Source organism: Pseudorasbora parva, chromosome 18, assembly GCF_024679245.1.
Source record: "Pseudorasbora parva isolate DD20220531a chromosome 18, ASM2467924v1, whole genome shotgun sequence".
Classification (NCBI taxonomy): Eukaryota; Metazoa; Chordata; class Actinopteri; order Cypriniformes; family Gobionidae; genus Pseudorasbora; species Pseudorasbora parva.
In genome coordinates, this window is record NC_090189.1 from 28,787,132 (window position 1) to 28,802,759 (window position 15,628).

General features: G+C 41.5%; 1 protein-coding gene across 1 annotated transcript; it reads right to left on the reverse strand.

The window, feature by feature from the left end:
- Positions 1–13,725: 13,725 nt before the first annotated feature.
- Positions 13,726–14,670, reverse strand: LOC137046039 (olfactory receptor 52D1-like). Its single transcript, XM_067423092.1, has one exon. It carries the CDS (start codon positions 14,662–14,664, stop codon positions 13,726–13,728), a length of 939 nt encoding a protein of 312 aa, XP_067279193.1. The 5' UTR covers positions 14,665–14,670.
- Between the last annotated feature and the right edge of the window lie 958 nt (positions 14,671–15,628).

Below are 15,628 nucleotides of genomic sequence, written 5' to 3' on the forward strand. Positions count from 1 at the left end.
CATACCACTGGTATGAGCCTGGACAGCCAAAGGATAAGGCTGTCTGGCCACCTCATAAGCAACTGAGATGGCCTCAACCTCCCACTTGCTCATTTTCTGCTTGGATGCAGGGTACCCATTCTTATGTGACACAAAACAGACAACACAGGGCATAGCAGATTAAGTTTTTCTTGGTCTGATGTCCGGAAAGGAGGAGGATAGAAAGCCTGCAGAACAATAGGACCCACAGTGCTAGTGGGAACGTAACGCTGTCTAGAATGTAGAAAAGCTTTCACCATACCGAGTGCAAACTCCAAGCACGAGGGAACCACCGAGAGGGACTAAATGTCCACAATTCTCTTGAGAGACGAAATGGTAAGAAGGAAGATAGTCTTAAGCATCAGAAACTTATCTGATGATAGGATTTACCTCTTTGATAGGCACAAACAAAGCCACAGAAAGGCCCTGAAATACAGTGGCCAAGTCCCAGGCCGGAACCCTCATTCGAACCACAGGCCTCAGTGTCAAGGTACCACAAAGGAAACCCAAAGGAGTGTGGAAAGCAACTAAGGCCGCCACGTACACCTTTATTGTGGAGGGGGTTAACCCTGCTGAGAATATATCCTGCAGGAACTCCAGCACTGTACCAACTGGGCAGTTAACTGGGTCCTACTGGCAAGCTCTGCACCATGAAGTGAATAACCTCTACATCAGTGCATATAATGTCCTCATGGATGGTGCTCTGGTGTGAAGAATGCTCTCAACGACCTCAACTGAGAGACCTGAACCTATAAACTGGGCCCCCTCAGAGGCCAAGCCCACAGTTTCCATAACTCCAGGCAGTAGTGAAGGATATACCTGTTTGCCTGGAAAAGAAGGTCCCTCCTGGTCAAATCTCTAGAGGAGAGCCTTCCAGGAGGGATATTAGTTTCGATAAAACCACATTTGTGGCCGGCCTGTACAGGACTACTAACAGCAAACAAACCGTCCTGGCGTACTCTCTCCAGAACTCCCGGAAGCAGAGCAATCGGGGGAAAGTGTACAGGGGCAGCCTCGGCCACTCCTGTACCATGGCATCCAGCACTAGAGGGGCCAGATGCGACAGAGAAAATCACAGAGGCCAGTGAGAGTTCTCTGCCAAAGCAAACAGATCTTCTTCTGCTCTCCCAAAACTTTTCCACAGGAGCTCCACCACCTCGGGGTGAAGTCTCTATTTCCTGGGCCTTGGCCCCTGCCTCGACAGTATGTTTGCTTTCTGATTCAGGACCCCTGGAATGTAAACTACCCTGATAGATTGCAGTTTCCCTTGGGCCCACAAGAGGATCTAATGTTCTAGCTTGTATAAGGGTCGAGACCTCAGATCCCCCTGATGATTTATATAGGCGACCACCGATGTGTTGTCTGGATGGACGAGCACATGGCGGCCCCTGAGATCTGGCAGTACTTCATAGCCTGAAACACTGCCATCATCTCCAGGGGATTTATATGCCACGAGTGCTGATGTTCCTGCCATAGACCTTGGGACAAGCAACCACTCATGCATGCCCCCCAACCCATGAGAGATGCATCTGTTGTTAGCATGAAGCAATGAAATTGAGCTCCTAACACAGGTCCCTGGGACAGAAACCAAGGGTCTTTCCATATGATTAAAGCACAAAGGCATCGCCGTGTGACCTTGATCATGCAAAGTGGGTTCCCCCTCACGGAGAACCCCTTGGTTCTGAGCAACCACTGCAACGGCCTCCTGTTCATAAGGCCAAAAGGTATCACACTGGACACAGCTGCCATGAGACCTAACAGTTTCCGGAAACGCATAAAACCGTTATGCGTGTTGGCGATAAGTGCGCCTGCATAGCCATCAAGTCCCAGACCACACCCAAAAAAGTGGTTCTCTAAGCCGGAGAAAGCACACTTTTCTCTGCGTTTAGTCTTAGCCCCAATATCTGCATGTGTGCGAGAACAACATCTCGATGTTGAACAACCATTTGCTCCAACTGAACTGAGATCAACCAATTGTCGATGTAATTCAGTATGCGGATACCGTGCAGGCGCAGACACCAGAGCAGCATCCACACACTTTGTGAAGGTGTGGGGTGACAGTGCTACACCCAAGGGAAGAACCTGATATTGGTATGCTTTTCCCCTGAAAACCTCAGGAACTTCCTGTGTTGCGGAAGGATGGAAACATGGAAGTAGCCATCTTTGAGATCTATGGTGACAAACCAGTCCTCGGACCTGGTCTGTGACATGACCTGTCTGAGTGTAAGCATCTTGAACTTGAGCTTCCCTACAGAACAATTTAACTGGTTAGGCTGCACCCCCACTTTTGATGTTTTCATGGCATAAAGAACACAGACAAATCATATATTGTGTGTTTATTGTCTTCAAATTTGTCTATCTGGTATGTAATAGTGACCTCTGGAAGCTTTGTTTATGTGAGGCCCTGCGTCCCAATTCGCATACTATCCATACTAAATAGTACTCGAAAATAGAATTAGTATGTCCCAAATCGTAGTATGTTGAAAAGAGTATTCCAAAGATTCCCAGATGATTTATTATTTCCGGTCCTAATTTGAAGTGCAGATCGATGCACACTCTTACGGCTGATATTGCCTACAAACCATTGCGAGTTGGATGAGGATTTGATTAGAACTACAAATGTGGATAAAAAGTGTTAAAAAACTAGTAAAATAAAGTAGACAATAGAGAGGTTTAGAGTAGAGAGGTTTAGATAAAGGGGTTTGAGTGACCAACTATCAGTATTTAACCTGACAAAAATATATTTATTCATTGTTGTCCATCTCTGGAGCCGGAGTCCTAAATATCTGAAATAGAAAACGAGACAGGGAGTCAGCAACTTGGTTTCTAATCCAGGGATGTGTTTAGCAATAATGATAATATATGACTAAATATATTATAATTGATCGCAATATAATAATATTATAATATTGATAATAATATTGATCATAAGCTGAAATCCAAGTGAGGCACCTTAGAAGTGGCATCATAGCAGATGCATGGGAACGGCTTTTATTTATGCAATGCACCATTGCGTCGTTGTTGCCCTAAAATGCTTTTAGAAGCCCATTATTTCCCTCACAGGAAAGCTGGTACTATGAGCGGTTAAAGCTTGAATAGTGCTGAGGACTGTGTTATGTCCCGGAGCTGCGGTGGCCATGGAGAAGCAAACCAACTACCTTGATAAAATCCCCCGAACCGATTGAGGGGGCAGCGTCTGTGAACAATTGGATATCGATGGGGCACAAAATGAGATAGCTATAGAAAATAGAGAAGCCATTCCATTGATTTTGGAATATTAACCATAACCTGAGTTCGCCATGACATATGCTTGAGTTATGGAGATGGGATCCTCTAGCGAGTGGATGGAGGACCCGAGCGAGAGGAGATGCAATATGAAGGGGCAACCCTACTGAATGATGTGTATTGCAAAGTTTAAATGGCCAAACAGGGATATAGAATTTCATGTTTTGAACAGTTGGATTTTCGAGGAGAGCAGAGGAGACAAGAATTAGCAGTGGAGGCAGTGGAGAAAATCATTCAGAGAAACTGAGCTCCTGGAAGTTCCCAGGCAGCATGAAAGCGTGGAAGGTTTCCAGGCAGGCATGAAAGAGTGCAAGGTTTCCACGCAGGCACAACAGATTGGAATGTTTCCACAAAGCTTGAAATAGTGGAATGTTTCCACCCAGAGTGAAAGAGCGGAATGTTTCCAAGCAAAGTGAAAGAGTGGAATGTTTCCACCCAGAGTGAAAGAGTGGAACGCTAAGCAGGCATGAAAGAGTGGAATGTTTCCACGCAAAGTGAAAGAGTGGAATGTTTCCACCCAGAGTGAAAGAGTGGAACGTTTCCAAGCAGGCATGAAAGCGTGGAATGTTTCCACGCAAAGTGAAAGGGTGGAATGTTTCCACGCAGAGTGAAAGAGTGGAATGTTTCCACTTACCGTGAAAGAGTGGAATGTATCCACGCACCGAGGAAACTGAGTGATAATTCCTGATCCAGGTCGGATGGCGGGCGCTATGCAGTCGCGCTGGCAGGCAGGTCCTGTGCGAATGCCTCCATATTGTTAACTGGAATAGCACCGTGGCCAACTATGCTACCAACTCAGCCACTACAACAACAGCCAATGTGGCCTCTACAGTTCTCGCCCCAGCCCCTTCAATTGAGTTGGCAACTTCGGCAACAAGAATGGTTCATTAATTCACAGTTAATTCAACCGCTATACCAGATACAATGGCTTCTGCGTTCTCTACAACTAATGCTGTTTGCACAACAGCATGGCAGCACCGTGTACTCCGACCTGTTGTCGCGCTGTTCGGCGGGCAGTTCTCTGTGTTGGTGCTGGTGTGCACCTGGCGTGGACTGAATCCAGGGACTCTTCGATGTCATGGCGTGGCATCTATGCGCGATGCCGTGGGGGCGGCAGCCGGGGATGGTGCGCGGATGGTGGTGACGGAGGGATTTGGTGGTGGTGCTGGCTCCATGGCGCGTATGGCAGCGGTGGAGGTGACCACGGTTTTGCGGACAGTGGAGCGTGCTGGATTCGGTGGGGTGTCATTGCCAACAGGTATGGCTGCGGACGCTCAAAGCCAGCAACAGACTGATCACACCCGTGAGCTACAACAAACGCTTACAACTGCAATACATAGGCATAGAAATCCTATATTGAAAAAACACCGGTCCATTAAGCTATTTCAAACTCTTAACCACGCAAGGACAATATGGGACCCATGTTATAAAAAAAGTGGCCTGCTAGGTGACCACTTGAATATACGTAGTATGACACCAAAAAGAGAACAATTGGAGTATCTTCTTAGTGACTCTAATGTTGATTTTTTGGGATTAACAGAAACTTGGCTTAAATCTTCATCTCCAGAAGCTGCTGTAACGTTACAAGGCTATAATGTCTTTAGAAGGGACAGGCTAAAGGGAAGGGGAGGTGGTGTTTTGTTGTATGTGAAGGATGTTATTAAATGTACACAAATTATAGTACCAGATGAAATTTCAATTGAATTTATAGTAGAAATGTCCTTTACTGTAATATGTTTGCATCGCCCACCCTCGGCAAAAGTAGATTTCTATACTGAATTGAAGACCCTTTTAACACATTGTGACATTAATAAGGAAGTTATTCTTTTAGGAGATTTTAATGTAAATTGGGATAACAAAAGTGATAGAAAAAAGCTTAAAGAGATTACAGATCACTTTGGTTTTACACAAATCATTAATGACCCTACTAGAATAACAAGTCGTTCTAAAACAAGAATAGATTTGGTATTTTCAAACCAACCAGAAAGAATAATTAAATCACATAATTTTTTAACTGGCCTGTCGGACCATAATGCTATTTTTATTTCTAGAAAACTTACTAAGAAACGATTTAATCTCAAGAGTCATAACACCAAACAAACCTTTATACCAAAAAATAAAGAACAATATTTAGCTACAGCTTTGCATGATCTAGACTGGTCAGAAATTATTTTGTGTAATGACCTTGATAAATGCTGTGATCTCTTGTATTCTTCAGTTAAAAATTTTTGTACACACTTTCAAAAAAAGGGGAAATTACAAAAAGCGAGCCTTCTCTTTGCCCTGGATTAATAGTGAATGCAAACAACTCATGGTACATAGAGATAAATTACTTAAAAAAGCTTTAGACTCAGGCCTAACTACTGATAGATTAAAATTTTCCTCAGCTAGAAATAGGGTTATTCGAGTTCTACGAATGGCAAAAGCAAACCTTTTTATGACTGTGATAGAGGGTGCAAAGGGAAATTCTAAATTACTTTGGGAAAATATTAATAAATTGATTGGCAAACAAACAAAACAGTGGAAAAGGCCTAGAACTTAGATTCAATAATGAATTGGTATCTGAGCCAGTTGTCCTTGCAACAAGATTAAATGAATATTTTCTAAATACCATAGATGAAATTACACAACTTTTTGTAAATCCCTTTAACACTCAAAATGTAAGTAATGATGGACCGCTAATTGATGACTTAGATGGTAAGGTCTTACCTCAGTATGTAGCAAGGCTTGATATTAAAAGAATTGAAGAAAAAGAAGTGTTGAACATAAACTCCACACTAAGAAACTCCAAGGCAAAGGATGAATTTGGATTTGATACTAACTTCCTGAAGCGTTTTAAAACCTGTTTTATATGCCCTGTTACTCATTTAATTAATTTATCAATATCACAGGCAGTTGTTCCATTGAAATGGAAGATGGCCAAAGTAATTCCTATCTATAAATCTGGTGACAAAACAGACCCCTCTAATTATAGGCCGATCAGCATTTTGCCTGTTATCTCAAAGATTGCAGACAAATGGGTGGCCAACTTAATTACAGAACACCTTAATAGTGACGGTCCACCCTTACATCAAATGCAATTTGGCTTTCGATCTCGCCATTCAACAGAAACAGCTGTCTGTGTTTTTATTGAAAAGGTTAAATTTTATTTGGATAGAAATAGTTGTGTTGCTGCTGTCTTTATAGATTTTAAACGGGCATTTGACACAGTGAACCACCTCAAACTAATTTCCAGGCTTTCTGCATTTAATTTTACTGATCGTACAGTTACATGGATATGGTCTTATTTATCAGATAGACAGCAGTGTGTCCAGGTATGTAATAGTAAGTCACCTTACTTGGATTACTCAGTAGGTGTCCCTCAAGGGTCAGTTTTGGGCCCACTACTGTTTTCGCTTTATGTCAATGAATTACCTAATATATGCAAAAATGTAGACACTATTATGTACGCTGATGACACAGTAATTTTTACATATGCAAAAAATCCTTGTGAAGCAGCTAAATGACTTCCAAAAGCCTTAGATGATCTACAGAATTGGTTAATTGATTATTGTCTTTGCTTGAATGTTCAAAAAACTGTATCCATATTCTTTTCTAAGCCGACAACACCGTTAGTTCCAGCAAGGGTCTGCCTGGGAGGACAAGAATTGAAAAATGTTGATGTATTTAAATATCTTGGGGTCTATTTAGATTCAAAATTGTCCTTTCAAAAGCATGCTAAAAACATTGCAAAAATAACTAATTTCAATATAATGAATTTTAAATATATTAGAGCATCCTTGACAGACAGAGCAGCAATCAGTTTCCTACACTCAATGGTTCTGTCTCATATTGAGTATTGCATTACCAGCTGGTCATACGCGGGTTCTTCTGTTATTAGACCAGTTGAATCATGCTACAAAAGGGCACTGAAGGTTTTGGATAAGAAGTCTTTTTCATACCATCACTGCAATATTCTTGATAAATACAGTTTTTAATTTTCTAATTTTAAACTATTTAAATCTGCTTGTCTGATTTATAAAGCTATTCACAATCTGGCTCCTCCATCATTGAATGAGTTTATCAAACAGAAATCGCTTAGTGGCTCTGGTTTACGAGTAACGCGAGCCACCGTTAGAGGTGACTGTGATCCCCCATTTAGACGTACATCTTTTTCTCAAAATGTTCTGTCATTTCAGGGCTCTAGGGTTTGGGACAATATCCCACTTTCAGTGAGGGAATGTACTACTTTTCTTACGTTTAAAATAAAATTGAAAAGGTGGTTGAGAGAGACCCAAATATGCGACCATATTTGAGGTTAAGTTTGTAAGATGGGCCTGTGCAATATTCATAATTCATTCAACTTCATTTTTAGACTTGGTGTAATATAGATGAATTGTAAATTATGAGTAATATTATTACTTTTTTTTCTTTTTTTCTTTCTTTTTTTTCTAATTAACTTGTCGCTGTTTTGTTGTGTATTCTGATATTGCTTGTTGTATTATTGTGTCTGTCTTTGTCTGATTGAGTTATATATAGTTTCTTCTTTCTTTTTTCTGCTTTCTTTTATGTATAACATCTACCTGCCAGGGGGTCTGCAGATGGAAATTAGCCTAAGGCTATAATCTGGCATATTTACATTTGTTTTAATGTTCATTAATATGCATTGTTCCCCCTTTCTTAAAAAAACAACAAAAAAAATACAGGGAAAGAGTGGAATGTTTCCACACAGCAATGAAAATTGTTATTGTTGTTGTCTCTCCCATGTTTCTCGTTTTCTCGTTTTTTTCCTTCTTTTAGAAACTCGCCCAGCCTCTGGGTTCAGGCCAAGTTCGAGCTCGAATCCCTCCCCTGAAAAGCATGCCAAATACGCATTTAAATGCACTCTATATAATTATATGTAAATGTAAACTCGTGAAATTGAATGTGGAGCATTTGAACTGTGTGATGATTGACAGCTCAGTTAAACGGTGATGGGATGAACGTAATTAAGCGACAAAGTCTGTTAAAGATGACGAAGTAGTATGTCCCGAAGCTTGCATACTTTTCTGCTACATACTCAAAAGTATGTACTTTTTCGTCACAAAAAGAGTACATACTTTTAGGACGTAGTATAAGTAGGCAAACTGTGATGCAGCAAGAGAGTTCAATGTCACCTGGTTTGTCTCTTCTTTTTCATTAGTTCCATAAATGGACTGAATATGCACTAGTACAGCTTGCCAGCGCCCTCAGGCTGTATGAATTGAAAACACAGCACATCAGAATATACAGCGCTCATAATGATACATCTGCAGATTTTGGGGAATCTATCAATATTTCTCCACATCTGCACACATTTGAATTAAAAGCCCTGAGGGATGATGTTTTGTCACGAGTCTTCATGACGACCACAGAGGGGTTTATTTGTTTTTATTTATGGGAGCAGATGACACGCATAATACAATCAAAAGGTACCGACGCCAATTATCATATTCATAACTCATGGCACATATTAACACCTTACGGTCACTTTAAGACTTTGAGAATAAAACAGATCGAAACTTTAGTCTTAGATCTTTTTAATGATGTGTAGTTTGTCAATGTAATTACTTACATCTGATAGTAATTTTGAGCTGATTTAAGCAAAGAGAGCTTAATCACGTCCTCATCCTCACGAAGCCTAAGAGGTTAAAAGACGCAGATCTAATATCAGGTGCAGCCCTCCATCCTTCTTTGGTACAATGAATAAACCGCTGTAAAACTCGGACTCCCGGCCGCGAAGAGTAACCCTCTCATTAGCCTCCTGTCGCAGAAGAGTCTCTACTTGTCCCATAACCAGAGCCTGCTCCGGGCCTACCACCATGGGTAGGACTCCACTGAAAGGAGATGGATGCCTTCTGAACTGAATTGCATACCCCCTTTCTGCTGTCTGCAAGACCCAGCATGATATATTAGGTAGACGTATGCATTCATCTAGAAAATCTACTAAGGTTACCAATGGCCTCTGGTGTTCTTCGAACAGAAAGTACAGCGCACTGAAGCGGCGAACCGGCAGGGAACGACTGACTTGACTGTTCTGAGACCCTCGCAAGAGGGGGCGGACCAATCTCAGGTGACCTGCAAGGACCATCTGCGCCCCGGCATTGCGAAAGGGTTGGAAGCATGGCCCCCTGAGGGTACAGAAGGGAGGTGGGCACCGTGTAAAGAGGTGAGCACCGCCTTTCTTTGGAGGGGATCACCCTCACAGCCCTGACGTTGCTGGCATCAGGACTTTGTTGACGAAGCCTTCTTGGCGATAATGACTGTCCTCAGATCAGCCCTGCTTCTGCTGCACCCTATGTGAGGAGATCGTTCCTGGCTTAGGCTGCTGTGCAGCCACCCCAGGGACCTGGACACGGAAAGGGAGAAACTGCTTGATCCAGCTTTTTAGCCTCCTGAAACCTCTTGTAACAGTATGTACAGAGTCACTGAAGAGGGCAGCAGGAGAAACCAGCATGTCAAATAGAAAGCTCTTGTCCCTCTCCTTGATTTTGGTGGGGTTCAACCATAATTGCCTCTCCTTGGCCACCAGGACTGCCATAGATCGGCCAACACATCAGGCTGTCTCCTTGGTGGCACGGAGAGCTAAATCGGCTGACTGTCTTAACTCATTGATAACATCAACCCCACCTCATCACTGCTGCCTAGATCCCTTAGCAGGTCAGCCTGGTATGCCTGCACGATAACCATCGTGTGTAGACACGCCGTGGCCTGACCTCTTAAGCGTCTCTTCAACGTTAGGCATCGCCCCATAACCATACTGTTGGTTTGAGGGCTAAACACACAATATGATGCTGGTTTCTTCCAGGACCTCGACACCAGGTCTGGAAAAACTGGCAAGCCCTGACGTTGAGGTTGTGCTGCACAGGACGGCAGAAAGTGCTCATCTAATTTGCTTTTCCTATGATGAGGCTCAGATCTTTCTAATGGCCAATCAATGTTTTACCTGGCCGTCACCCTCATGAGCACCTCAACAAGCTATTCACTAGCAGGTGACTGAAGTGGTGAGTCTTCAGTTGCGATGCTCTCAATGTCCACCCCTTTGGAGCTGGATCGTTGGAGCACTGGTGCCCCGCTGGGGAGGAATAAGCATATGCACTATCGAGAATTTTAGCTCTGCTCCCGAAGGGAAAAAAGATCCTTTGTCTCAGATTGCACATTTGCCGAGGCAGCTCGTAGATTATGGGTTTGAATCTCTACAGTATAAAAAGAATCCAATGACTCAGATCACACATTTGCAGAGGCAGCGCATGGGTTATGGATTTGCATCTTGGCAATAGGAATATAATGGCTCAGATTACGCGTTTGCCGAGGCAGCACATGGGTTATAGATCTGCATCTTGTCAAGAAGAATATTATGGCTCAGATCACAAGTTTGCAGAGGCAATGTGTAGATTTTGGGTCTGCATTTCTGTAATAAGAATCTAGCGGCTCAGATCTCACGCTTGCTGAGACAATGTGATCCTAGCAGATGGGAACCAGCCTCTCAAGGCTGGTCTCTGGTACCAACAAGCCTCCTGTCCGACCCCCTGAAGTAGCCACCTGGCAGAGCTTAATCGGGGAGGATTTTCAGTGTGCGAACGCATTCGCTGCCCAGCTGTAGGTCTTTTTAGAGGCAGCTTCCAGAAAACTCCACTGAGGAAGAGACCTCGATCGCTTTCCGGAAGACGGGAATTTAATCTAACTGGACAGGGCCACAACGGCTTAGGGCGGCCACCGCAAATCCCTTTTAGATTAATATATAGACAAGTGAACACAATTTAGATGATAGGCTGAAATTCTCAAGATGCCATTGGGGCATTTGATTCTCAAAGTCAGATAAATCCCATTTAATTCCTCAGAATTAAATGCCACCATAACCACCCATCATTGACCATGGTCTGAAAGATAGACTGAATAAACATTTCTAACTCTTCAAAGTCAGATAATATTTAATTTGAATTCCTCAGAATTAAATTCAGCCATAATCACCAGACGACACTGTTTTAATATTTATTCATACGGAATCGTCATCTACACGCTGCCTTGGCAAACGCGAGATTCAATCTGATTACAACACATTTGGCTTTCATCCCTCAAGCTGAAAGACCACAGGTGCGAGGCTGAAACGCCCGAAAAGCGCACTTTTCATTTTTCAATAAACACAGCCAGCACCTTCAGGAGCTGAGTGCATTCCTCACACCAAACAGTATCACATATGTACACAGATTGCGTGTGTTCACTCTTATTTTATTGCAGACCCGTAATATACATGCTCATCGGCAAATGCGAGATTGAGCCTTGCATTATGAAGTGGCGAGCTCTCATTACTACTTCACTCCCTCGATGCTGAGCACGTCTGATTCCTCTGAATCAAACTACTCAGGCATCTGGTTCTCCACCCGGGGGAAGAAGCCGCAACACGGGCTTCCGCATGGGGATGGAGAACACCGGGTTACTACAGGCAGCCCCCTCGAGAGTTGCCCGAGCGCCCTTGTTTTATGTATGAAGCAGCATGTTGGTGCTTTAACGTGATCTGCTTTGATGCTGTGCACGTCTGATCCCCTCGAGCATCGGGTTCTCCACCCCGGGGGAAGAAGTCGCATTGCGGGCTTCCATGCGAGGAAGGAAAAAATCTGAACTGTCAACTAGGACTGAGAAGGTGCCTCAGCAGTCACAAGACCCGCTGACAAGTTAATTTTCGAGCCCACTGATCTACGCTGCCGCACTACCTATACAGACGCGGGACAGAACCATGGGGCGTGCCGACCTCTTTGTACACGCGGCCAGCGGCCAGCGGGAACTTATACTATATCAATGCAAGTAAAAGTTATGTTAGTTTAGTTGATATATAGAAAAAAATTAACATTTAAGCTCTATGTAGTAATTGTATAGCTTTATTTACTGATTTTAAAGCTTATTTTATTTATATTAATTTTAACAAAGTTCCTAATTATTGATTAATTAAAATGACGTCTAATTGAGTATGGGTATAATAAATACATAAATGATATCTAAATCATTTAAAAATGATTTGTAATATTATTATAAATAAGCATTGCTAAAAACTATTTGCTATTTAGTAACCTTTAATTTAGAGTAGAAAAAGGTGGAGTGACTTGCATCAGAGGTGTTTCACTTTGCTCACAGCTGATTGGTTTAATATCTGTTTGAGATCTATTATCTAGAACATAACCTGCCCTGGAGCAGGTTAGCCATGGAGGTTAAGTTACTATGGAGATAAACACTGCTAAAAGCCAATCAACTTTGATGGTACCTAAAACCTAGGATTGGCATAAATTAAGCTTAAACATATCTGGCTAGCCAGAAACTGGTTTCATGGTATAGGCCCCCTGTTGTCTTAATCTTCATTAAGGTTATTTAATACAAATGAAGCTGTTTATTGTTGGTTCACGTTAGTTCACAGTGCACTAAAGTGTTAGTTCACTAATGTAAAAATAAAAAAATAAAAAAATAAAAAAAACATTAAATGATTTTGATAATATGTTAGTAAATGTTGAAATTATCATTAAAAAAGATTAATAAATGTTGTTGAAGTACAGTTCATTATTAGTTAATGATAACTAATGTATTTAACTAATGAAACCTTATTATAAAGTGTTACCACAAGAGCAATGGAATTTGTTCTTGTTTTCTCTTTTACTCTTGCTGAACCTTGAGTGACCACATGGTTATTGTTACTTTGTTGCAAGACAGTAGATGTGGTTTTGTGGGACAATGCTGAACGTGTGAGGGTTACTTCATGCTATGTACATATTAGTTGTTGGAAAGCCTATTTGCAATCACATTGGATGATAATGTTTTAAAACATCAGTAAGCATTAATTGTGACCGACTGTGGCAGAATGTCCAGATTTGAGTGATACAATGTAATGTACTTTACATGACACCTTTGACGGTTCACTGTTTGTCCTTCCTTGCACTCCTTTTGCTAGGTAACCACTGCATACCGGAATACCCCACAAGGTTTGACATTTTGGAGATGCTCTGGCCCAGCCAATTAAATAAAAGCTGCCTTCCTCCTGCAAGTTAATGATTTATTTAGCGTTTTTTTTTTTTTTTTTTTTTTTTGCCATTGTTTAAATCTTTGTCTTTTTTCTTTTTTTTACAAATGAAAAAAAAAAAAAAGGTCTAATGGTTATTCAATTATCAAAACCTGTCAAATCTTGTTTTGCCTTTAATAAAATTAACACATGAACTATAATTTACTGGATACTTTTATTTTATTTTTTATCAATAGTATCTCTATTACATAATCCCAGTTTATTGCAACAATGACAAATTATCATCTATTTAGATGCTGCTTATGCGATAACATTTGTACGTTACAGTATTATTTTTCTGTTGAGACATACCATGCATACATACTAATTCTTCTAAGACTTTTCAGAGTACCAGTACAAGAAAAGCGTCACATAAAATAAAATCAGTCTGTGTTTACTTTATTTCTAAAAAGTTTAAAAATGCGTTGTCTTATTTCCTTGGCTTGTAATCCATATATTATAGGATTCAAGACTGGAGGAATAACATGGAACAATAAAATGGATATTTTCCTAATTTCAGCAAATACAGAAAAACGATGGAGAAAAATTGCAGCAAATCCAGTGGCCAACATAATTATATAAACAGTCAAATGAGTGCTGCAGGTTTTTATGGCTTTGCTGTTGGTTGCTTTGTTTTTACTTTTGAAGCAGATCATCACTATTTTGAAGTATGTTAATGCAATGCTACCTGTTGAGGAAGCAAATAAAACCACTGTAAAAGTTAATCCATATACATTATTAACAGCTATATTTTCACAGGACAGTTTAAATATCGAAGCATTGTCACAATAGGGGTTCTGAATCAAAGATCTGCAGTGAGACAGACGGACACTGAGGCCAATCAGAATTCCCACCAGCACTACTGCAACACCCCAGGCTCCTGCCGACAGTATTGCCACCATATTATTGCTCATTAAAGATGGATATCGCAATGGATTGCATATGGCCACATATCTGTCAAAAGCCATGATTATTATCACAGTGTGAGATACTGTACCATTCAAATGCATAATATAAGCTTGTATAACACACCCCACATATGTGATGTAGTGCTCAGAGGGGTCTGTTAAAATATTCCTCAACAAATATGGCAGAAGAGCAGTTGTCCCCAATACATCGTTCAGTGTCAAGTTACAGAACAGAACATACATAGGCTGGTGTAAACTTTTTTCTGCTGTGATCTGAATCATCATTCCAATGTTAGATACCATAATAAATATGTAAACCATCAAAATAAGGATAAATGCGGGATAGCTTGAGGCACGTGTAACTTGCAGTCCCTCCACCTGTAGCACACTGTATCTGAATGTCAGGTTGTCCATTTGTAATCTAAAAAACATATAAATAACATATATAATAAGATATAAATCTATATCTTACATATATACTATATCATACAAAATATAACACCTTACAAGAGCATAATCTCCTTGTCTTTGTATAAAGTTTGGTTTGCTTGGTCATTTTAAATGTGTGTCAAGTTTTTTGCTGCAATCCCAAGAGGTCAAACAATTGGCTGTGATTGGTGTATTTCTGGTCTCTATATTTGTGCTGTTTTTTTCTGCTCCCAAACAGGCTATATAATATTAGTAAGACTTACAATTTAAATGGACTTAAATTTATTTGTCCACGTAAGTTTCTTTTATGCATTTATTTATTTTTTAATGCATTTTTAAGCATATATGTTTCTGCTCTTGAGCTGAGTTCAACTTGCCTTCCTAAGCCATTATCTCTTCAAGACGAGTGTCTCCCAAGATTGTTGGTGATACGGCGCATTCCAGTGAGTTCAGCATTCCTGTCAATCTGTGCAGTGGTCTGTACAAGTCTGTGTGTTCTCCCTGGGCATCTCCGCACTCTGCCTGAGAAAAAACTCCTCTCTAAAAGAGCTGCATGTGGCACGTCTTTTTAAAGGTGTCTCGCCTTTGCTCCGTTCCTGGGTCCGGTTGTCAGGTCAGTCCGCTTGACGGGCATTAGCGCGGCTTGGTATGCTTGGGCTTAGTGCATGCTCTGCGGGTGTTCATGGATGCGTCATGTTCTCACTGCGGGAACATAACCATTGCAATGTTGAGATCGAGACTCAATGATCTCCGTGCAAGAGGGAGAGTCCCCTCTACCACACCCCAATCTACTGTCTCCACAAGAGGCAGTACTTTGGCTGGTGGTCAGGGTGATCTGAGGGTGATGGTGTGGAGCAACCCGACGAACCTTCCTCGGGCCACACCCCTCTTTGTCACACTGCCCATGGTGCTTCTGGATGAAGGCACTGGTGTTTCCCGTTCTGGGCCC

What these genes read in the sequence shown, in the direction of transcription:
- LOC137046039 (XM_067423092.1), bottom strand. Translation starts at nt 14,664, where the DNA reads ATGGACAACCTGACATTCAGATACAGTGTGCTACAGGTGGAGGGACTG.